The 25,656-nt window shown below is 44.9% G+C and overlaps 1 protein-coding gene across 3 annotated transcripts in view; it reads left to right on the forward strand.

Moving 5' to 3' along the window:
• col4a2 (collagen, type IV, alpha 2) overlaps positions 1-25,656 on the forward strand; it is a 65,427-nt gene that overhangs the window by 18,266 nt on the left and 21,505 nt on the right. For all 3 annotated transcript variants that reach the window (XM_035411467.1, XM_035411469.1, XM_035411468.1), the window contains exons 4-10: positions 2,423-2,503; positions 23,928-24,062; positions 24,154-24,198; positions 24,500-24,616; positions 24,928-24,996; positions 25,086-25,121; positions 25,455-25,508. In XM_035411467.1, coding sequence (XP_035267358.1) covers positions 2,423-2,503; positions 23,928-24,062; positions 24,154-24,198; positions 24,500-24,616; positions 24,928-24,996; positions 25,086-25,121; positions 25,455-25,508 — 537 coding nt within the window. The remainder of the gene's footprint in view (positions 1-2,422; positions 2,504-23,927; positions 24,063-24,153; positions 24,199-24,499; positions 24,617-24,927; positions 24,997-25,085; positions 25,122-25,454; positions 25,509-25,656) is intronic.

Consider the following 25,656-nt stretch of genomic DNA (forward strand, 5'->3'; position numbering starts at 1 on the left):
ATATTACCAAAAAGGCACATATACCTGTACTTTATGAGAAGTTTAACTGAACAAATTAAGTTGAGAACAGCATCTGAACAATGTGTAAAATGTGGCCTAGAGAGGTGCTGTTCTGAACTTTTTGTTTAATCTGGTAAAGTTGTCAGCATTCAGAAGAGGGTAATAGGCCTTCTTTGCGTTCGACTTTTCTGGGGGGAAAACTAGAACACGCAGGTCGAGACTTGCGGGTAAACTCTGTTATTCATTAAACTGTGCCCATGTCAGAATGAGAAGAGATCTCTTGAAATAGCAGCCCCTACCCCCCTCCCCAAGTCCCCCTGATGGTTTGTCTTAATGAGGAACCATTTACCATGGAGTCTTTTGGTTAATATAGCAACCATGGGAAAACAGAAGAGGCGCGTGCGTGTGTGCGTGCGTGGTTGCCTGTGTATGCCAGCATGTGTGCACGTGGGTATGTGTGTCTGTGTGTGTTTAAAATATGGCGAGGGCTTTGTTCCAAGAAGATTGTTAGTGTTCTAAGTAGGAATGTAATTCTGAACTAAATTTGTGTAAACACGTTTGAGTTTTTTTACTGCTGCTCTTCAATCAAACATTCGGAGCCAGATCAACAATCTGTCTGTGTGTCTCAGAGAATATGGCGTGCCAGTTCCATGTCAGGGTTATAACACTTCTGATTTCTGTTCTGCCATTTATCTGCACTGTGTGCATGAACTGGCCATCCTTAAATCGGTTTTACACATGGATATGCATGAGCTTCCAGTCATTATCATTAATGAGAAGGACGAGTCCATGACCAATGGGGTTCCCAGAGCTGACACAGGCTGGCCACTGATCTTCAGATGTGGGCTTATTAGACTATTGATATTCATAATTACACCTCACACAGGGTGGCTGAAACCCTCCCTTTGACTAAGCTGCGTCAGTTCTTTTGGCAGGACTTCACAGTTTGAATTGTCCTTAAGGAATGCATTATTAAAAAATAAAAAGACAATTGAATTCAAATGAAAATATTTATGAGGATTTGCATTATTGTTCTCAGTTTCTTGTGAAGGCCGTACAATTAGGCTGCCTGGAGCTGTCGGACCTGGCAGCGTGCATTCCTGTGCAAGTCAGGCGCAGATTTCGTTTTGTTTTGTTTTTGTTGGTCCTTGGGACTTGTGTTTGTTTGTTCTCTCTCTCTCCCTTGTACAGCGCGTGTACCTCCCTTTCCTATCTTTTCCTTTCCTTCGCTGGGCCTCCCCCTGAATGTTTCGGAAAGCGAGTTACAGTTAAAGCACGTTCACGAAGCCTTATGTCCCAGCGCTTTATGTAAATCTGTTAATAATGCCCTGGGAGATTTAGCGTGCCTTATGAGACGTTAATGGATAACACAGAAAGGAGGCTAAACTCATGTGACGCTCTCCAGGCTCCTCGGCGCATTTCATTTTGCCCGTTATGCGTTTAATAAGTCAGCCGGACAGGCTGAGAAAGGTCGGAACAGAAGGCCACATTGTTCAAGGGCATTTCTCACGGACACGAAACAGGGCGGCCCAAACACTCGCATGATTTATTGAAAAAAATTATGACGTTTTTTTAATGAGCATTTCCCGGTGAAAATAGGAATGGTGTCATTTAAAAATGCAATGCCTTTTTTTGTGTTTCGAAAGCTGCATCAGGATGCAGGGGTTTTTGAAGCAGGCATGACAAGGACAGCCCCTGATGACATCTCATCAGATTTGTATTTATTTTTTAATAAGTCTGGCGGGTCATTGTTACATTGTGATGAATCGGGCAACATGAAAGTAAGAGTGACCGCTGTGGAATGACAGGCCTATGTGGGAGTGGAATTGGAAGGGCATTCCAATATGACACATGCTGATGACTTTGCAGAACATGGAAATGATAGAGAAGCATCAGGAAAGCTGGCTACATGGGATTTTTTTTTTTACTTTTATTTCTTTTATACACTCACAAGAAGTCAGGTCATTGAAATTCTACCAGATATCTTTTGTCATTTGCTAGGAGCTGGGTACATCCGATGCAAGACAAAAGTGATTGAATGGACTGCTGGTTAGAATTAAAACAACCACAGATTTTATCATATTGCACCCCAGGAGACTGCTTACAGCAAAAAAAAAAAAAAAACGGTCATGTGACTGTGATGGACTATCGCGACAAAGCACGTTTTTGCCAGCCGTCATGGCCTAGGTGCGTGTGTAACACCGGTAGGTCCGCTGCGAGCGGCGAGCTCAGAAGCACCTTTGCTGGTGGCTTTTTACAGTTTGATTAGCTAAACAAGCTAAAGACTCAGAGCCCCCAGGCAAGGGAACTGTCCACAGTGCATATGTTCTCTCAGGTTTCCGAGTGCCGCTAGCCTCGCGCTAGGAGATTCGGCGAGTCCTCCTTTTAAAGGCGTGACCTCCTGTCTTTTCTCATCCTTCAGGGTGGAAAGAAGTACAACCAGCCATGCGGAGGGAGGGACTGCAGCGGAGGGTGCAAGTGCTTCCCGGAGAAGGGCGCCCGGGTAAGTGAGGGTACCACCCCCCCCCCCCCCCCCAACAGGGGATCCCCTTAAACCCTGTTCAGGAATTGCAGCAGCACAATCTGCCGAGAAGACGACTGGAGAAAATGTTTATGTGATGAATGTGCAGTATTAGCAGTGACTGCACTGTACACGGCAAAACCCTCAGTGTTAAATCAACTCTGATACAGTACATTTTGCTGTGACAGGGTGCATTTTATACCAAGTCTAATATAAACACTGCCACAGTTGAGTTAGGGCTTAAGAATCTAATGTGTACACATATCAGTGGAGTCATGCATAAACTTTGTCTCCATTTTTTTATCACTTTCGTTTTTTAACACTCATTGATAGTTCTCATCTGGCTCCATGTACTGTCAGGGTTACATAAGTCAACAACCAATAAAGTTGGCTTAAAACCCCAAATTACACAACCGTTGGGAAATGGAAAATAGAAGCCGGTTTTGTTTTTGCTGTTCCTGAGAATTATATTTGTAGCAGACACGGGTTTCATGCACGACCCCGCCACACCTCGCTCTTGAACCTTTCCCTCCTGCATGATGCATCGCTCTTCTTTTTCACGTCGAAAGCACAATTCTAAAGGTCAGAGAGGCCCACCGGAGCGGGAATGATAAAAACAGAGTGCTAAAGTGTAGACTAAACACTCGCCCCTTAATGAAATAACTGCTTTGGAAAGCAGGGAGACGGAGAGAGAGAGGTGAAAAGTACTGAAGTGAGGTACTTTCGCCGGAGAGCGGTGTCCCTCAGTGTGACAGTGGAGAGCTCTGGCTCTCCAGAAAGCAGCTGGGGACAGCCGGCTGTTCCAGCTTTGAGTCCACTGTCCAGGGGTACAGAGCATGTTCCCTCCAGTAAAACCCTGGGACCGGACTTCCTGGGGGATGCGCACGCTGACGCACGCGCTAATTGGCTCCTGAATGCGACCTTTCGCGTCTCCGTCTTCCACTTTAGCCCATAAAAGGGGGTGAAGGAGACCGCAAGTGCATTCTTTCACAGTCTTTGGGAAGTGGTGCCCCCCCTTTTTTTCGGATGAGGTCAGGCCGTCAGCTGCGTCCTTTTTTTCACCGGCCGCGCAGGAAAACCCGCGATTGTTCTCGTGGAACGGCACTTGGCGCCAAAGCCGTTAAGGAGGCCTGCTTTTTCCACCTTACCCCCCGTTTATTTGTTTTAACAATCAAAGAAGAGGAAACGTCCCCTCTTGAACAAACCTTACGTCTGTTCCCTTCCTCCCTCCCTCCGCTCTGCTCCGGGACCCTCCAGCTCCTGACAGCAGCCCCCCCCCCCCCCCCCCCCCCAGCATGTTTTTGTGACAGGGTGGGGCAGCGGAGTGTGGAATGTCAGGATCAAGTGGAGGAGTCACTTAGCGTTTAGCACATGTCCGTGTTCGCCCACAGCTCTGACCTGCACATGCTGAGCACCCCCTCCTTCATCAATCCCCCCCTCGCTCAGCCACCCCAACCCCCCCACCAACCCCCAAACCCGATCCCCCCTTCCTGATCACCCCCCCCCCCCCTTCCCTTTCGCCCTTTTGCCTCTCTTTGTTGGGCATACCCTGCTGTGAGGCTGTGGTAGTGTAAGTTTTAATCCCAGAGAAATTTGATACCAAACACGGCCTCCACTTTGCTTGTTATAGAAGAACAGCAGGAATGGGTAGCAACAACTATTAGTGAATTTGAATGAATGACAGAGGACCTTCTTTATTTATTTATTGGATGCTTTCCCTTGCTATTTAAAAACTCACTGTTTAAAACTCAATGAGTTCTTCATCTTCTTATTCTCTTCCTCTTCTTCTTCTGCTTCCTTGCAGGAGGTGAATAGCCAGTAACACAACGAATGAGATTCAAGATAAAAAACAGTGCTTTTTCAGTATATATAAAGTACCTAATGATTACCATTAACATATATCCATCACATTAATATATCTATATGACCATATTTCCATCATATTCATTTATATGAATATCATTTTATCAAAGAATAATATGAAAACTTCTTGTGATATGACGTCTCGAAATTGAGTCATTCTTTCCATTTCTCCAATATAAGGAGAGGGAAGAAAATATCCTATGACTTATTTGTCTGTGGTTCCCCTGTGATCTGTCAGTATGCTGGGAACAAATTTTAGGACCTAATTAACAGAACAAATGATGTGACAGCAGGGCATGTTTATGGTTTCTGCAAATGGGGATGAAGCATTTTTGGCAGTTTTGGCAGCATTTGCAGAATATTTTCCAATTATTCGGATGTCAACTTAAGCCAGTTAGCTCTGAATACACATTTGCGATCGTGGGGGTCTTACGGTCCTTACTAGGTTTGTTTTCTCACTGGATCCAATGGAGCTAGCCTCTTGAAAAGCACTGTGCTCCATCTGAAGTCACACACCAAGTGTTTATACCACTCTTGGAGAAGGCACGTGGAAGAGCAATAAACCTAGAAAGGTCCAGGTTCCACCGTCATGGAGGTTAGCTTGTCTGACTGTTTAAAAAGTCCCTCTCACGCAGACACTCTGATGAGCATTTACACACCACAGCATGTCCTTATAACTGATTTGCCCACAAACAGAACAACCTTTAGAAAAGTACTTGAACCCAAGATCACCCGTAGTGGACTACTTGAGAAGATACAGAGCATCACTGTTCCAGAAGTCAGCCTTTACGTAGCCTTTAATATCACTATACGGGTCATTTAAGCTGAACTGTGCTGTAATTAATCTGCAATGCTAAGTAAATAAACATGCTATGAAGCTGTGATACAGGCTTATCAGTAATATAAGGAGAGATGTGTTTTGGATCCGAGTCATTGTAAACATGCTCCAAGAGGACAATTCAGCATAAACAGTGTATAGTTTTGTTTTCAACTTTTAGTAGCACTTTTTTTGAAGAAGTATCACATGTTCAGCTGCCATATTAGAAAAATTTGCCAATTTTTTGTCAGATTGTAAGCCCCACTCTCCCCGTGCCTCATCAGCGGACCTGTCGATTTAGGAAACCTCCTGGCAAACAAGCATGACTCAGCTGTGACAGGAAGTAGCATGTGATACAAGAAGCAGGGTGTAGACAAAAACCATCTGAACTTTTTGATTGCAAGGATGGTGATTTCAGCGGGATTCAAACAGATACAGTGTTTATACAGACGTTGCTGAGGGTATTTATAAATATTCCATTGGAGTCATGTTTTTTCCTCTCTCTCTCTCTCTCTCTTTCTCCCTATGTGGAAAAAAATCCCTTGACTCCCGCAAACTTCCATTCATGAATAGAGAGAGACCTTTACCGTCTGGTAGCTATTGTATTATGGAGAGAATAGAGAGATCTGAGAGATTATTCAGGTTTTACGTAGCCAAGATATGCACGTAGAACATACTCCATTTTCTAGTTTGTCACAACAGCGGGGTTGATTGAAGCAGATATACAAGAAGCTGTATTTTACTGTATTTTGTGTGTTTGTGTCAGAGCTCCCTATAACCTGTGGAAACCAAAAATGCAACCTGCTATTTGACCTAATTTGACCCAAATACATTAAACAGCAACCACCAAGGAGATACGCTATAATAACTTTGTTAAAGAAAGCTTTTGTAACACAATAAATTCCTCATGCTGTGGGTTTCTTTTGGATTCCCTTTGCAGAAGCACTTGTCTTCCATTTCAAATTCTGCAGCATTGAAAGCAGGCTACTGTGCAGTTTGTTCCCTCTTGAGTTTTCGATCCCACTTGGATCTTGGTGATGGTGGAAGAATAAGTAAGTAAATAAATAAATAGGGATAAGGTTCACCTCCATTGTTGTATCGATTCTCATACTACCCTATGTCCTGGTTCAATCATGTCCTCAAGTTTTCACACACAATAAGAGCAGGTTTGATGTGTTCTCCAATCACCAAAACTGATTTAAAAACTGGTGTTTTCCATTGAAAAAGGTAATGGCTGCATGTATTTGAAATAAAAAGGCCGCAAATTGGTTGAATACAGACCTGTATCCTTTCCAATCAAATGCACTACCGCATGCATCAGCCCTGCTGCATTCTGATTAGAGGAAGTGGGCCATAAGCTGGTTAGGTGCTGATCCCTTCATGTCGGTTTCTTGTCATGGTCTACCAAGATATTCCCTCTGCATTCTTTTCTCTCGTGTACTGCAAAGTAGGGATCACATGTTTCCATTATGATAATGGCACTTCCAGTGTTTTCTAACGTGTGCTGGGAACACTGAGAAAAGAGTTTTCAATACATTTACGTCAATAGCAGTATGTGTTTTGATTGTTTATTAGTACCCCTAATAGGCACCAAGTATCCTTACAAAATCAGAATGTGACTTTTGTAAGGATACTTACAAGGAGTCCAGGGAACACAGTGCAGACAGACAGACAGACAGACAGACAGATATCCATTGTAGTCTCTGACTAATGAACCGTTAAAGAGTTTTATTTACAACCCATATTTATGAGAGCAGATTTAGGACTGGATATCAGGGTTAAGGCACGCAGAGACTACGCTGTGGGTCTCCCTGAATGGGTCTCACACAAAGAGGGGAACTGCAGCCCCTCCCTGTCTTTTTGCTCCAGGGGGTGTGTATTGTTACAAGTATTCTGCAGCACTAGCAGTACCCATGGATGGTATAGAACAGGGGTTCCCAAACTGGGGCTTCCTCGTGTATGCTGGCCTTTCAATCGTAGTATAATTTCTGTATAACAAGCTGCTGATTGTGTGGAATTAGACACTTTGGATGATTTACCCTCCAAGGTCACAGTATGGCTGAAATAGATAAGCATGCTAGAAATAATAAATATCCCATGTTCATGTAAGGATTTTGTAATCAGTCACAGCGGATCTGACATTTCTCTAGTGCTTTCATTTTTTCTAATGTGCTCCATGGAAAACAAAATTCTTAGTTTTATTTAATTAATTTGTTGATAAGCCAACAGGCGAATTGGTGGTGGTGGGTTCCTAATTTTTAATGCCCATGTTTGGCACAAACAGTTCACCTGTATGAGTTGAGCAGGGAAGTCGTTAGGGTTTTGTGGACAACAGAGAGTCACCTTTTCACAACAAAATGGCATGCAGAATGACTCACAGATGCTAATTCTCTGCTTTTAGATCTGAGAGCCCTTTCTGTAACGCCAGGCCAAGTGTCTCAGTGCCTGGTCCATGTTTGATTGTCCACTCTGATTGTGCGACTGCATGCGGTTGGTTTGTAATGGTCTGGGAATGCAAGTCCCAGCTGGAAGCAAGTGGGTGTCAAAACGAAAGCAATAAAGACTGACGGTGGATGATGTGACCTTTTCAGAATGGCCGTCTGGACATGCAAGATTGGACGATTTTTGGCAGGGAGCCCCTGTTCACTGTGGTGTAGCTAAATCAAGATGGCAACCTGTTGATTTTCATCCAGCTTAGGCCTGAAATCTTTCTGATTGATCACTGCCCAAAATGAGCTGAGGCACGTCAAATGATTTGTAGAGATATGTTTGCAGTAAGTTTTATTTTTATCTTTTCATTTCAACTTTCAGGCACTTCCTTTGAAGGCTGTTTTCAAGGCATTTTTGGCCAATATACACTGTGCAATTTTAACATGGCATGACAGCCCACCTTTTCTGTGCTAACACTGAAGCATTCCAATGAATTTCTTAAATGTCATGAAATTTAGAGCACAATCCTAGACTCATTCCAGAACATTGACTCCAGATTCGGAGAGCTCTTATCAGGGCACCAAAGAATTTGGAATTATTTTATCATTTATGGACCTCAGTCCATTTTGAGTTGGACAGAATGTGGCCAGTCTAGTGCAAATACAATCTTTCTAATTTATTTTTCAGTAAACTCTCAAAGTTAAAGAGAAATGTTGATTGATTCAAGTCGAGTTTTTTGTTGTTTATTTGAAAAGAATAATCGCTTGGGTTTCTTAGGTATGTGTTTAACTGCGGTATCCATCTCATCCACCAAACCATCTCCATCACCGCTTGAGCTCAGTTCACCTGCCATTCTGAAATTGGAGTGCACTGGGGATCCGACTCTGTTGCAGTGTCTATAGAACTCCAATTCTGAGGGTGTTAAGTGTAGTCTCTTCTGAGTGTGAACTCACCAATGCCTCTTTGTTACCCAAGATGTCCCGGCTCTGGAGCATCCTAGTATTCATGTATTAAGTATTAATGGCTCTCTGGTCAAGCTGCAGTGCGTATGCTAACTTTCCACACGGTGTGGTAGGATTTCCCTCTGAGGTTCAGCCCAGTTCCACTTTGTATTGCGGCCAGCTTGTCTGGAAACGAGGTGCAGTGGCCTGGTCTTAATTTTCCCCTCACAAACAAAGGGTCGATGACCCACAAGGGTATTCAGTAGGATATGAGTTATACCAGAACAATAATGACAGCAGTAATAGCAGCAACCTGCAAGTGCTGGCCACCGGTCTCTCACGCATAGGCCTGTTCCAGGGTTCCCCCTGGGGTTCCACTGATGATGGACCTCGGGGAATGCCTCTGTTATCAGGCAACATGGTTTCCATGAAACGGTTGCTGTTGGAGGGCAGTTCATGCTTTCCTCTTGCCTATGTTGTGTATACGCATGCGTGCAGGTGTATGATTCTGTGTGTGCATACGCGTGTTTGTGTGAGAGTGTGTGTGCATGAAGGTGTGAGTGTGTGCGTACGCTTGTGTGTGGGTGTACATGTGGGTGTGTGCGTTTTGTGTGTGCTGTGGCCATTTCAGCCGAGATATTAGCAGCTCATTGTGCACTAGCGACCCCCGCTGGTCGATCAGGTGCCTGCAGTCCACCTGTTGAGCTGCATGGGAAGTGGCTTCCTCTGACTTGTGTCTGTGTGAGTTCCTCTTGCAAACTGTAGTGTGAGAATAAGTGACATTTGACGTCATGTCCTTCAAAAGAGAGCACTGCACTCTGCTGAACTGATGACAGTTGTGGAGTGTTGATGATTACAATTAGATGTTTCAAATGAGGGGAAGGCCTAAAATAAATATAAATAAAAATAAGTGCATGAATGATAACACAGGCAATAAAATAAAAAAGACATCAGAGGTGTCTCCTTTGTTAGCATCAGAGGGGGTTTCCAGGTTGAGTATGGTCTTGTTTAATCAGGATGGCTCAGTTTCATTTTCTTCCATTGCTTCATGGCACATGATCCTCGCCAGGGAAACCAGAGTTAGACGATATGTCTAAAGTCCAGGCCTAGCCTAAACATATTTGTTGCAGTATAAATACACAAAGTGTGTCCGGTTAATGAGAGTGGAAAAATTCCCCCCCTGCTGTGAAGATGTCGCTGACAAACAGTTCCGGGCTGTTCAGTGTCTTCTTCTGTGGTGCCTGCAGAGACGGCAAAAGTGAGTCACGATTTCATATTTCACTGTGCACGGGACTGCGCTGCTTGTGTGCGTCCGCTCCCGCGGTGGGTGGGTGAGTGGGGGGGAAAGGGTTACATTCCTGTGCCTTCTCTAGCAGGAATGATGTATGCCCTGATCTTTTCTTCCCAAAAATAATCTGGTTTCACTGGGTGCCTGTATAACTGTCCCACGCAAAGAGCACAGCTCAACCCCCGTCGTAATGTGGGAACAGGACGGACAGTCTGTGCTGGAGTGCTTCATCCTCATCCTTGAGTAAAAACATGCTCTTCCTTTTTTTTTACAATACTTATAATCCACTTCATAATAAGTTATGGTATGTATGTATATATGGTATATATGGTATGTATACCATAACTTATATGGGTATGGGTACTGAAACGGAAACCCCTCCCCCGATTCCGATTAGTCAGGTGTGCTCAATTGCTTACTTAGTGCAGGTATAAGGGAGCTTTCAGAATCTAGTCTTCATAGGCTTTTGATTTTCTTTGGAGTTTGTTATTGCCATTTTTCAAGGAAGCCATTGTGAGACTGGAAAGTAAGAAAAAAGCAGTCAGAGACATAGCCAAACATTAGGCTTACCAAAATCAACTGTTTGGAACATCCATTAAGGTGAAAGAGGGCACTGGTGTGCTCAATAATCACAAAGGGCCTGGTAGACCAATGAAAACCTCTACAATTGATGACCAAATAATTATTACTTTAATAAAGAAAAAACCCCAAACATCTGTCTGACAGATCAGAAACTCACTTCAGGAGACAGGTGTGGAGGTGTCAATGATTTGTTCTTGCAGAGTAGCCTCTGAACAGAACTACAGAGGCTACACTGCAAGATACAAACCACTAGTTACCTGCAAATATAGGATGGTCAGGGTGCAGTTTGCTAAAAAAAAAGTACCTAAAAGAACCTGCAGAGTGATGGCGAGAGCAGTGTATAAACATGCCCTTTCCCCATTTATGAATTGTTTGATTACAAATCTAAAATTGTACAGAGCCAAATCAAGAAAAAATATGTCCGAAAGTTCACAGTCTCTGCAGCAGTGAGCAAAAATACACTCAAGGAGTCAAAATATTCCTCAGACAATCTGAGCTCTGCTCATTCATTCTCTCCCACTTATTCTCTCCCTCTGTGTCATATCTATCACATACAACTCAAGGAATGTCAATCACATGGTCTCAGAGCAGTTTGGGCTAGTTCAATTTCAAGTGTAAATAGAAACAAAGCCTGTAGAGCATCACTTCTGTGGCAGGAGTAGCTGTACTGCAGGTATATGCTGTACTATAGACCACAGTTTGCACAGTACTGTAAAAGTATTCCAGTTGGTTGGCAGTATACAGTAGCATAATGATTAGGTGATTAGAGAACTGGAAATGCAGCTACAGGGTTGTAGGTTTGATTCTTAGGTTGTGCTGTGCTGTTGTCCCCTTGAGCACGGTACTTAATTTGAAATGGTTCAGTAAGTATCCGGTTTTATGAATGGATTGTATGTTTTATGTATGTTTTATAAGTTGCTCTGAATAAGATGTATGTAAAAGTATTTATATTACAGTCATGTTCTCCAGTGTTTGTATCCATTATGTCCTGCACCTACTGTATACAAGTACCATGGTTTTAACAGTTGCATGTACTAGTTGTGCAACACAGTTTTACAGTTTTCACCATGCAGTAATCATTCTGGATGATATTTTCTTAATTTCCTAATATATAACTAGAACTTTTAAGGGTATTGTGTGCATGATAAAGCATAAGGATTTCTGGACATTTATACTTTTATTTATTATTTATTATTAAGAATTATGGATATTTATTATGGTTGGAAGTTTGGTGAGGAGGTGCACGGTCATGGCTGAAATGTCGAGTCATGTCAAAGGAAAACAGCTTTTCCCAGAAGAGAGCTTCATTCCTTGCAATCATGGGTCTCTCTGTGGAGCTGTTTAAGAGCTCTGCTGGATTGTTTATTCGCTTGTCTGCGGATATCACGGGTCCCTTGGAGGAAAAGAGGAGGGTGGGCTCTGTTTGGGACCGCCGTTGGGAATGCTGGGATACGGGCTGGGGGCAGCATTTCAAGGGATTGTTGACTTTTGGAGCGCGCGTCCAAGAAAAACAAAGAGTGCCACGTGACTTCACTCAGCAAGCTCTTGTATCTGCCCTGAGAACATCCGTGTGTGCGTGGAGACTGGTGTGGTGGTGCTTGTAGCCATGGTTACAGAAGTGGGTTTTTGAGTTAAAATTTGCTGTATTGATCCCCAGGTGAGGTCCTTGGGTACTCCTGGGCAAGATACTTAACAAGTGCATATCCAGTTGTGTAAATTCACAATGTGAGCTATGTACATTGACCCAGATAAGGTCGTCTGCTAAGCAAATAATAATATAGCGAAAAATAACAATCATAAAAATTATTTATTGCTGTGTGCAAGTATATATCTGCAAAGGGAAAGCTTGTGGGAGAGCTTTGGACAGTCTGGTACAGGAAGAGAGAACAGGAACCTGTTTTAATATTATGAGAAAGAGAGGGCACAACAATGGAGGAATCAAGGGAACGTGTATTTGGCCAATGGCCAATGGAACGTTCTTGCTCTTTCAAGCGTCAGACAAACATGTCAATTACAGTCATGGCAGATGGGGAGAGATGGATCCACAGGTCAATAATTTATACGTCCCACGTTCCGAAAAAGTACTTCCGAAAAGGATGCACCTGTTTTTCCTTGCTGAAGCATCCTTCAGGTGCCTCCCAGCTCCTAACGCATTAACAGATTGGAATGTCCTTAATGATGATGACTTTGATCAATTGCTGGGTCTGCCAAGGAGCTCAGAGACAAAGGAAGAATAAAATAAGTAATTTTAATGCACACACATTGACAACACATGATGCTAGACATCGATTTCTCATATTTTTGACCTGTTTTGCAGGCAAGGAAAGAAGTGAGGAGGTAAGAAAATGAACGTTTGGAAAGCACCCTCAGTGTCTGGTTCCGACAGTGGAGTCTCGTAAAGATGACATCACAATGCACACCCATGTGTCCTCACTTCACCTCCACCTCCAGCTTCCTGTGTGGATTCCAGATTCAACATCTCTTTCTTATTTCCTGTGCAAGCAGTGACAGCAGACTGATTAATTGCCTTTACCAGTCCTGAACATGCTCTGAGTAAATAAACTTTGCAATAAATAGCAGATGTGTGTGTGTGTGTGTGTGTGGGTGGGTGTGTGTGTTTGTGTGTGTGTGGGAAATGGATTAACTGTATTTGTTGCACGTGAGAGAATGCAGGGCAGTTACAGAGCATCACTAGTTTATATAGCCCATTTCCCATAGGACTGGATCACCATTGGATAGATAGCCAGTATTGTGAATATTTCTAGGAGAGAGGTTAGGTCAACCAACAGCTGCATCAGAGCAAGGACGTTGTCTAGAGGATTGAATTAGCATCATTGTTTCTGATTGTCGTATTCGGTTATTTACTTATGTATTGCCCTTATAATAATCATTTTCCAAAAGGAAGCACTGATATTCACCTCCTAGCGTAATACCAGGCAGCTAAAGAGCGTGTCTGTCAGTGTTCTCATAATGTAATCAATGTCGATCCTGGTTCTGGTTCTGGTTCTGGGTTTCCTGTCCCAGTAAAACCTAACCCCGCCAATCTGAACAAGGGATCTGCACGCGCTTTCGTTCTGATTAAATGTCACCTCTCCGTTGCCCCTCCCTGTGGGACGTCCCATGCCTTGTAAGAGACTGTTATAAGAGGTAGGCGCACAGAGTCTTCTGCCCCAGGCAGTCTATAACCCCGCCACAGGCTGTTCTAATAACATCCGAACAGAGGGGGAACTTTCCCATCCCTGTGACTGATGCTCGGGGGCCTGGAGTGCCTGCCACTGGCTTCTTATTTGTATTCAGGTTTTTATTGGGGGGAGGGGGGTAGGGGTGAAAAGGTCACCCCTACAGGCTCTTTTTCCCATAGTTCTGCGTACGGGTCGTTCCAAACCCTCCCTACAGACATGCTTTTTCAGATTAAATTTATACCCCTGCACTCCCCGTTCGGCTGGGCTTCGCCCCACGCCTTCGCGGGGGGCCAGACTTTGAGAAACGTTGCACGTTAATAGGAAGGGCGGGGGGGGGGGGGGGGGGGGTGGCTGGTGCTTCCTGCTGGTGGGGGCCAGGGGTATCGAGAACACTGCATGCATTGTCTTGGCACCAGACTCTCTTTGGACAAACTGGACCCTGCGGATTTGGCTCATTTCTCACCTGTTGTATGTGGTGTGTGTGTTCGCATGCACCTGCCCGTCTGCCTAAATATTGGTTTTCATATCTCGAATAGCCCCGCACTCTATTATGTCCTCAAGTTACTGGAATGGTTCAGTTTGGTCACAGCTTTTAATGAGTCAAATATTATATATTCGACATATTTTATGATTTTACTGCAATGCCATGTGGGCTACGAAATACGTCAGTATTGCAGAATACATTACTGTGTGCTACGACTGTGGTCACATGCTGCTAACTGGAATCTGTTAAATCGGAGCCACTGATTGTTAAATCACCTAGATGACTGAGCAGATCCATTGATCTTGAAATCACCTGGATGATTCACAGATCTTGCAATCACTACTTAGCTGGCCTATAACAGGGAGAGGATTTGAGCAGAGTCAACTTAAACCCTTTATAATGGGACCTGTGTCTTTGAGTTGGTGCAAGAATTGCTGTGTACCTGCCGGTGTGTCTGGTCATCTGACTCATTTCAGAAGATATAGTCTGTGTACGGCACCTGTGTATGTTAGGGTATGCGTGCATCTGAAATCACATTTGCTGGCTGTGGTGCATGGGCAGCTTCATAACCCTTAAGCGTGTACTGGCACATGCGCCCATGTGCAGTGCCTGCACGCGTGCCCACGCCCCCGTGTTGCCGCACACGCTTCGGGCAACTCTCGCCCCAGCAAGCGTCCAGCTGTCAGTCGTGTTTTTGGCAAGCGGAGCTCCGTGAAGAAGCTGGTTTCACATTTATCGTTTAATAGGAGGGCACAGAGAGGGGGCAGCTGTGGATCCACCTCCCCGGCTGGTGATTTTATTACCCCGAACAATTTCTCAAAATAAATCCATTTTTAAAAACCCCTCTGTTTGACATGGATTTGGACCTTATCATCTTTTCAGAGAAGACCCATAGCTGGAGGGTAGTTTTTTTTGGAGTGGTTTCCAAATGATTTCTCAAGTCGTTCATGGAAATGAAGGCAGGAGATCTGGCATCTGGGTAAGGGGCGTGGAGTTCCTGACCCACTGTCATGCACTCTATGCATACCTTGAGCATATGCCATCCCGCCTCCTCGACTGTTGCGTTGCGTCAGTCTGAGCAAAAACACCATCCTCACTGTTTAGAGAGATCTGAGAGATGTCACCCTGCCAACGAGCAGCAGTCCCAACCTCCTGCTCTGCTTCGTCTCTCAAAGATAACCAAAGGCCAAGTCCATTTCAAACAGAGGGGTTTTTAAAAATTGATTTATTCTTTCTTTTTAATGTCATGGTAACCATTGACCTTTTTGATTTGGCTCTGTAAAAACATTTTGATTGTTGATCCCTGTTGAGAAGCTTCCAGCCGGGCAACCAGCTGGAGTTCAGAGTTCAGGGTCCAGGTTCAAGGTTCAGAAGTGTAAAAACATCTGTCTTGTTCATCTTATTAGAAAGTTGAATTGAAAAGCAACTCTTAGCGAAACTGGTGGGGTGGGGGAGTTGACAGCACGAGAGCAGGAATTCCTGTCATGATTTCCCGTTGCATCAAGAGCAGCCTGTTTCTCATTGTCACATGCACACACACGCACACACACACACACACACATACACACAACACACACGCACAGGCACACACACACACACACACACACACACACAACACACACGCACACGCACGCACACGCAAGCACATGCACGCACACACACACACACACACACACACTCTACAGAGGAATGGTTGTGGGGCTCCTTGGTGTGGCCTACTGTGATGTTTTTTCTCCATGTTCTACAGTCCCTGTCGTACAAGTGCGATGTGGGCTCTATGGCTTCCCTACTGTGGTTTACTCCCTCTCAGCAAAACCACACAATGCAGGCTGTGGAGATGTCATCATCTAAAATGGCTGCCACCTTCTTATTGGTCTCAATCAAAGAGTGGTCAAGAGGATCATGTCTTTGCTGACCCCATACCAAATCATCCATTTTCATTATTCCACAAGCATTTTAATAGCTCAGGCAATCTAATAAAAGTTGGTTTGTGGTCAGACAATTTAAGAGAAGCTTCTGGCCTGGAGGTTTAGTCATTGAAATTTTAAGCAAAAGCAGCAACACCCATTCAAGAAATATTTTATTGTGAAAATTCTAGTAAAGGTCAACATATTCATTTATGACTTACTTTTTGTAATACATCATATTAGCTAAATACTAAAGTGAAGTACATGAAAAAAACTTTATAATGGAAAAAATCTTTTAATGTCCAGAGGTTTCAGTGGACCTTTGTCCTCACACAGATGACTGTTTGGACTCTTGTTAGTGGTGGTGTGGGGGCAGCGGGTGGAGAATGTGCACTCAGACAGCATTCAAGCAAGCATGTCTTCAGAAGCAGAGGATTTCACTCTGGCTTGTTTTGATCATGTGAAGTAAACTGTACCCCTTTACCTCTATGTGGCCTGTTCTCCCAGTTTCCCCCTGGCTGAAGGTGGGGCAAGGTTGCAGATCCAAACCAGTTTTCCCTCTCTTCTCCCCTCAGCAGTGTTAAATGCTTCTGCGCTCGTTGTCGGCAGCTGTTTCGTGTCTCGTGGCGATGCGTGGCTCTCTGAGATCTGACGTCGGAACACGCTTAGCGCGCGCTCTTCCAAGAGGCCGTGAAGAGTCCCAGCTGCGGGGAATGGGATGGAGACTGTAACCGCCCAAAACAGCGTTCAGCCACTTCACCTCAACACAGTGAGCGCAAGACCCACTTAATGAGGGAAGACATTTTCTGTGATGATTTTTCAAATATGAAATTCTTGTCTTTTTAACGTTAAAATAACTGCTTGTACATGGTATTGTAGATAGTGCTATACACATAGATATATATATATGACTAGTGCAGCATTCAACTGAACTGGAAAGTGCACATGTCTTGCGACCCACCTCAATCCCTTTCAAGAGCCACCAGTGAGACCTGTCTCACGATTTGGGAACCATTGCCTAACACCTCTCTTCGTCCTCTATGCCTTCTATACCTATAGATAGGGGAGGCCCAAAGTTTATTTGAAAATCAGGCAGAACCTACCGCCATCGGTTATTCCTGAATTTGGAGGAGAATATTTATTTAATGACTCAATTTCAGCATGACCTCATCGTCAGTGAAAATAATTTACCATGAAGTGTTAGAGGTACGGCTTCCACTCCAGACACAAGCACAGTCGACCGCGATGAGCCGCGAGGGGTCAAAGGTCAGACTCATTCATCACGGTCTTCGCTGTGAAAAGTTTAAGCGCCAGATCTCCGCCTTTTTGGAGTTAACTAGCTGGCCCCAGCTCCTCAGAGCGGGTGGGAGTGGGCAGGGTGCCATTCTTACCTCCTCTCTGGGGCTGGGGGAGGAAGGCACTTTTTGGGGAGGGAGGAGAGATGAGTGCTTGGTGAGTTATCGTCGTATTGATGGGGGGGTACAAGTCCTTTGGACAAGAGTCGGACAGCAGCTGAGGAGATAAATCTGTATCCTTATAGTCCTCTTAGGTCTCTGTCCAACCACACCCCCATCCACCGTAGCCTATCATGTCACACTCACGTTGCCCGGGGTGACAGGGGCGAAAGGGAGTGTAATTCGCTGCTCAGTGTTACAGAGTAACCTCAATGACTAATGAAAGCTGGGTCTTGAGGTCGGTGGCTACTGCTTGGAAAGGGATTCATGAAACAGAAGTCAACAGACTGATGATGCAGTTGACCGGAGTGTGAACACGCGCGTGCGATTTTGGTTGTGCTGAAACTGAGATCACTCATACTGAATACAGCCTGGTTGTTTATTTCCTCCCATAATCCCCCACTGCTGTCTGTCAGCCCAGAAATGATGTGCAACATTAAACCTTTTTGTTCCTCTCTACGCAGGCAGAAATAGTGTCCTACAGACTTATGAAACTTTTTTTTTTTTAAACCCCACCAAATTTTTCTAGTGCATGGGTCTCATTAGCTGGTGTTATGGATTTTGTCTAATTAAACAGGTCTGTTAGTCCTGAGAAAACCCACAAGTACTGAGGAAAATCTAGAAGCATTTACGTTACCACTTCCTATGGGATGCAACTGTGCACTGTCTGCACACGCGCACATACACACTCTCACACATACACCCACATGCTTACGTGAACCTAGACACACACACGGACACACTCTCACACACACAGCTACAAGCTTACGTGAGCATAGACACGCACACACACGCGCACATGCTCATGCACACGCACACACATACACATTCTCACACACACAGCCACGCAATTATGTGAGCATACACACACACATGACAAACGCTGTACTCATTGTCACATGCAGTAGAAATTACAAAATTAAGCAAGTGTACAATCTAAAACATGTTAAAACATGTTAAAGCCAACTGCTCTTAAAGCCTTTGCCACAGCAATGAATTCTGGGTTTGGGGCGAGTGCCTGGGATCCACATACGGTGCATAACTGGCATAGCCCATCTCGCCCCTTGTCACAGTAATGCTCAGAAATACACAGACGTTAAACAGCACAGTCCTCCCGTCTTTAAAGAAAGCAGCCTGCGTGTCTTGAGATGCTGAACCCGGGGCCCTCGAGTGCGGCTCTGTGTGACGTCAGAAGCGAGGCCAGACTCGGAGCGTGCCACCGGAAAGCGCCCCCACTTTGCACGGCAACGGCAATGAACCCCTCAACCCCCCCCCCCGTTAAAATTCCAGGAGTCTTAAAACAATGGCAAGGACATGAGGATGCTGTCTTGTTAAACTGCATGTCCTGTACAGCACAGCACTCTGACCCTGCTGTCTCACACAGAGAGCGAGTGTGAGAGAGAAACAGGGAGGAAGAGAGAGAAATTAAATTAAACGCAAAGAGAGCAGAGAAAGATACACTAGACAGAAACAAGACATAATTCAAATGAGAGGAGACAAAGATAGAGATTTGAGGTGGATAAATACAGAGAAAAAAGAGAGATTGCAGGTGACAGAGAATAGCCATATAAATTAAGTGGAACAAGTGCACATTTACCATAAAAGCCAAAAACCTGCTTGTGTGTAAATCCCTGTTTAGTCTTTTGACTTGCTGTCACTGACAGTAGACCACTGCATTTCGGGTGCAGACCACAGGGGGGCGCAATAGCACAGTGCCTTCCTGGCTCTCAAAGCTACAGTATTGGTGGAGCTTCTGTACAGACTGTTGCTTTTTTATTTTCTCAGTTTTTAGCATCCCACTATTCCCCAGGATGTTAGACTCGATTGGCCTTTTAGGGGGCTCATTTTCCATTTTAACCACAGCGGCTTTTTAGTATGATTATTTTTACTTCTGGGAAAATGACCACAGTGTGCTGTGTGTGACCGCCTGCTGTACAGAATACAGATTGATTGATTGATTGGTTGGTTGGTTGGTTAGAAATCGCTTGCTGCTTCAGTCTCACATTGCTTCACAAGTATAGGTCTGGGAGCATTTTAGCATTCAGCCATTCTGGAAAGATAGGCTTATTTATTCTCTTCATGCCTTGGACCAGTGCAAAAATTCCTCGAAAAGTCAAAAACCCAAGACCGTGAAGGAGCAGGTTCATTTCCCTCCCCCGCTCTGAGATGAGGGTGGGATCGTGTTGTCTGGATACATACACAAAGCAGATCACTACACCCCCCCAACCACCACCACCCCCCCATCCTCATCCTCAGCGCTGAGTGAAATATGGGGCCGCGAGGAACAACAAACACCCGCAGAATTAGCTTGAGTGTTCTAGGAAATTCTCTGATCACGCGCTGATTTCTGCTGTGTTTCTTCCTTTCCTCTGCAATCTTCCCTCCGCTGGTGCCGTTATCTATGTTTATCTGCTCTGAGTAAATCAGAAAAATTACTGCTGACCACACCCTACACACACGCACGCATTCGCACACGTGCGAACACACGCACACACACACACACGAATGCACTCACTGTCTCTCACACACTCACTCGCGCACACTCTCACACACACACACACACACACACACACACACATGCACTCACTCACACACACACACGCACAAATACACATACACACATCTCTGTGTATTGTGTCAGGAAAATGTACATTTTTTTAAGGAAGTTATAAATTAATTGTCATTTTTCCAACCAAATAAAATAATAATGACTTTCGTCACAAGCGTGTAATTTCCCCCAGCATCTCCATCATTATCATCATCATCATCAGCATTACCACCTTCAGCAACACTCATTGTCTTATGATTGCCTTAATCCTGGACTGCTGGCAGAATCTACATTCCATATGATCAACTCCATATTCTGCTTGATGGTCACTCATTCAAATTTAGAGAACCTACAGTAACAGCGCAGAACACTTCTTGGACGACATTTCCTCTCGTAACATCCCTGTGAAAAGAGGGACTGCACTGAAAGGTTGTCATACAACCCGCAGACAGTATCAAACACAGAGTCTGACCTTCTCCCCAGGTCAGGAGCAGCTCATAGGGAGAGCCGCACTGAAACTCAAACACTTGCAGACGGGTCATTTCCTGAATGGGACTGAACGTCGTTTCAGGTTCAGTTAATATGATCATGTGGGGCCGTGAGAAAAGTACATTTGTAAGGATGGGGGGGGGGGGACTTATGCCTATCGACGACCATCTTTAACCTGGTGCTTTGCCAGGCCTTGCGATAGTCAATACGTGGTGGTTACTGATTCTTGTGAAATAAGCATTTGCTCTCTGTAGATACAGGCTCCCTGTGATGATGAGAGAACAGGGGGATTTTTGCTTGATGTTCGTCAAAGTCCGTATAGAATACTGTTCTGCTTGTACTTTGTCTAAATGTCTCTCAGAATGCTCATTATTGTTTCCCAGTCAGTTTCCCAGCTTTGAGGCTGGCGTTCATTGTGGGCTTGGCCAGCAGGGGGCAGTGTTGCATGTACAGCAAGTGAGACATGGTAGATTTTTGCCTTTTGAACTCTCCCCCACACTCGCACACACATACACACACACACCCACACACACACACACACGCGTGCCTGCACTGGAACCCAAACATGAGGCCCTGTGTTTAGGCGTCTGCAGGCCTCACTTCACACAGTCAGATAAGATTGCTGCGGTGTGCATGGGGGTACCAAACCACATCCTGGCAGGACCCCAGAGTCCCAGCACCTCCTGTCCCAATCAGTCAGACCCCATTCACTCCTGCGCCTCTCCCCAAGGTCAGTAAAAGCGGGATGTCGTAGGCTGACAGAGGGCACTCAAGCCCTCATTGCTATCAGTACTTTACCAAGAATGAAGAGAGTTTGCACATATATCATCGCTGCCTATGCAGGGAGATACGGCCTGTAACCTGAATGTGGAAACACAAAAACGTCAGAAGTGCAAAAAAAAAAACGCCAAAGATAATCCATAGGCATTATCAGAAGTAGTTCCCACTCCCACAAAATCTTGAGACTTCCCATCGCTGGTACGGACATTTTACATACATGCTGCCCACTTCATTGTGGCCCTCAGGTTATCACAAAAAATGCCATGACACATTACTGAGACCGTGGAGCATTAGGAGTACTGGGTAAAAACAAGTCGCAGTTGACCTTTGACTAGCTCTCTAATTGCTCCCATTTAACATAGAACATAGAATAAGCCGTATAGTATTTATATAAAGCACTGAATGATGCAGTGGACACTCATTGTCTGCATATACATTCTGGAAAAATGGTATATGCTGAACTGGAAAAATAAGGGAAGAGATCTTTTTTTCGGTTTTATTGCTGAAAAAGCACGCCGCCAGCTTTCCCCTGTCGGGGCCCGTTTCCCGCGTAATCTCCCACGATTGTCAGCTTGCTTGGCCGGGTATTGTTTGGCTCGGCTTTCCCCTATTTGTGAATTGTTATTCTAACATGAAACCCATATTGCGAGTCAGTGTGAAGTGTCGCGTTTTTGATGAGTGCTGGCTGTTTGTCTTCTCAGACGAGCGCTGCTTCTCATAGGGGCCCGGGGCCCCTGGGGAACATTAGAGCCCCCACCCACCCACCCAAACAGGCCACTCAGGCCCAATTCATTCTTCCACCAAGGAGTATTTGAATGCATTATTAGCTCCCCCCCCCCCCTCATACATACTGACACGCATATACACTTGCACACACACAGTTGAATGCTGACACATACGCAAACCCGCACAAACACGTATGTACACTCGACGCACAACTGATTTACGGGGTTATATTTTTTGCAGCACTTTAACTTCCCGGTTTCCTGTTTGTTTTGCAGGCCAGGCCTCTCGCAAAACACTTGAGACATTAAAGCCTGGCTCAAATGGGAAGATGTTCTCCGGCACGGGATTATCAGACAACAAATCAGACTGAAGTGTACTGTTCGCCAAAGCAAAGAGGAATCACGCAGAGGAGAGGGATTTGTTGGCTCTATCATTTCAGCGCTACAAAGCGGAAAAGGAAAGCACAGACTAATGAGTAAAAATCTGTTTTTGGGATATATAAGATCTCAATGTTCTCACGGTAAATTGAATGCAGCTCGCATATTGACAAAGTCTTTGAACACAGAGGGATCTGTGCTGGTGCTGCATTTCTGGTGTCATCTGACACAAAGACAAGCTTAGAGCAGCTAGCATTCAATCATGTGGGTGTTCTCTGCCATTGGCAGAACCGTGCTATCTGGCTGACTGTATATAGTATGAAGTTTCGAATATGTCGTGAAACAGGCATCAGGCATCACTGCCTGTGTATCCTAACTGACTCTGCCTGCAGTGTGTGGGGCGAAGGTGAAAACTCTGCAAACACCCCCCTTTCCCCTTCTGGGATGCCTCTTTATCAACCTCTGATGGCTTGCATGAGTGCATGCATCAGGTGAGGGGATTAAAGAAGCCTGGCGTTTGAGCCAGTCTGAGGTAGGGGCAGTATTTCCCTGCAGTGTCAGGGGCAGGCGAGCATGGCATTAAAGGCTCTGCCCTTTCCCTACGCAGATGAGGGTAGGAGCACAGATCGGGAGGATATTGACGTCCGAGAAATGAGAAGTTTGATAAAGTAGTCCCGTCATCTTCAGACAATTTAAGCACCTTAGCCACTGAAAACTCAAGTACCGGAAAATGTGTATTTAACAAAATGTGTGGTGGAGTGTATGTGGTTTCCATTGAATGAGACAGGATGGTTATAGGTATGTGTTAAAGTTTTATTTTCCAACCATCCTGTCGCCCATTTTCAATATGCAACGAAGCTAGCTGGTAGCAGCGAGCAGATTTTTTGAGCAAGAGCAGGTGGCTCTTTTTTCTCAAGACAGAAGACATGGTGCCACCTGGTGGCCATGGACAGATATAGCTCTAATTTTGAAAGAGCTGTTAGACATTCTTATAGACAAGAGACAAAGTCAAAGGCAAATACAAACTTTAACATTGTACTTGTAAGTGACTTCTTGCATAACACTTAGAAAAATATATCATATTAACGTAATACCTCTGCAACAGTAACAATAACAGTGAAATATAACATTGTGGTTAGTGTTTCTGAAAAGATTTAAAACAATATTCTGAAATAAAACTTTCGAAGTACGTTATTGTGGTTGTGCCAGTGATTCAGTTATTCTGCTGCAAATTGCATCCAAGACTATGTTGCTTCTATTGTGTTGCTGCAAATCCACAGGAAAGAGGACCCTCTGTTTGTGTTAAAGCTTGTGAATGCAGTTTTACCTGTGTGTTTACTGTACCAGGTGAGTCTCCATTCTGAATGCTGCATACCATCTCTCAGACAACAATATTCACATCTAATATGAATATGCTGCAGTGACTGTAATTCAGAAGGTATATCAAACATGAATATTGCATTCTGAAAGTGATTTGGAGGCTGTGACCTGTGGCCATCTGTCTGTGGGTGACTGTGTCTGTCCCGCCATGTTAACAGGGACAGCCAGGGCCCCTAGGACCACAGGGAGGCCAGGGATCCCCAGGACGACCGGGTGAGCCTGGTGTGATCGGGCCCAAGGGAGAGAAGGGGGACCGTGGACGTGGCGGCATCACAGGGCCAAAAGGATCCGTGGTGAGTGTCGCCCTCTGCTGGCATCGCTGAGTAAATCCGCTAGCAGCAGCAGAAAAGCTGATGACGTGTCCGATGTTTCCTCTGTTCGCAGGGAATGACCGGAGTTCCTGGGTTTTCTGGGATGGACGGGATTCCCGTGAGTAAGGCCGAAGGATTCAGAAGTCCATCCAGGATTAGCTGTTCACTCTGTTAAAGTCTGTCTGTTTGGTAAATCTGTAAGGCTAATGACACCTGTTAGGCTAACGATGAGGCGATTTCACTGATTTGGATCTAGAGTGCACTTTATGTTGTATGAGTTGTACCCTTTCCTTGACTGTAAAGTTTGGTTGAGTATGCAGGAATGAGTTTCACAGTACCAGTGGTGTGTGCTTTTGCGGGTGTCCATGCCTTTTCCTCTAAACGTGTGATGTTTCTGTTGCACGGTGATGTCATCGCAGGGTCACCCTGGACAGGCAGGATCTCGTGGGAAACCAGGTGCTGATGGCTGCAATGGAACACGAGGAGACGACGGAACGCAGGGCAGAACAGGCCTACATGGCTATGCAGGTCATCCTGTACGTAAATACACACACACACACACACACACACACACACACGCACACGCACACACACACATACATACATACACACACTTGCAGGCATGCATGCACACAGACACATGTGCACACCCACACGCACATGCACATGAACACAGAAGCCTTTGGTAACTAGTTATTTAGCACTTTTCTGTGTTTCTGTCCAAAAAGCATCCAATGAATATCTTTTAATCGTGACCCTAGGACAGTCGAACACTGTTAATCTCTCTCTCTCTCTCTCTCTCTCTCTCTCTCATGTATATTTTTCTCCTCTTTGTCCCACCACACAGGGTAACCCTGGCAGAAAGGGTGAGAAAGGTGACTCTTTGAAAGTCAGCGTGTTCATGGAAAGATTTCGGGTAAGCGAGCAGAGGGCAGATGGGAAATGTAGTTTATGTGTCTCATAAAAAGATGTGTGAAGGGTTCTGTTTTTTCTTGTGTCTTTCAGGGAGAACAGGGTGATCGTGGCTTTCCAGGATATACAGTGAGCTCTCCTCTCTGATAAATGTTTTTTTCCATATGCATGCAATATCTCCTTCCTGTCTACCTTCCTGTCCCTCACACCTGTTCAAGAACAGGGGAAGAAATGTAAACAATTATTCACTGTCTCACTTCCCCACCCCCGCCCACACCCACACACATGCACATGAATGCACAAGCCCTTGGAAAGGTTATGAGTTATTTAACGCTTTTCTGTGTTCCTGTCCAACAAGCATTCAATCAATTGCCTTAAATTGCGACCCTAGCACACTTAACCACCGTTAATCTCTCTCTCTCTCTCTCTCTCTCTCTCTGTATCTCTCTCTCTCACTGCCAGGGCCCTGCTGGTTTACCTGGTTTGACAGGACATCAGGGCCGTGTTGGGCCACAGGTAAGCAGAGCTCACAGCCCCCGCAGTGCATCAGGGATGGAGGTGCAGTCATTCCCTTGAGGGGGAATAACAAACACATTTACACTTTGGGTATTTAGCAGAGTGGCTTACACAGTTCATGATTTGCTTTTATTTTTTTTAAATGTTT

The sequence above is a fragment of the Anguilla anguilla genome, chromosome 3 (assembly GCF_013347855.1).
Source record: "Anguilla anguilla isolate fAngAng1 chromosome 3, fAngAng1.pri, whole genome shotgun sequence".
NCBI lineage: Eukaryota > Metazoa > Chordata > Actinopteri > Anguilliformes > Anguillidae > Anguilla > Anguilla anguilla.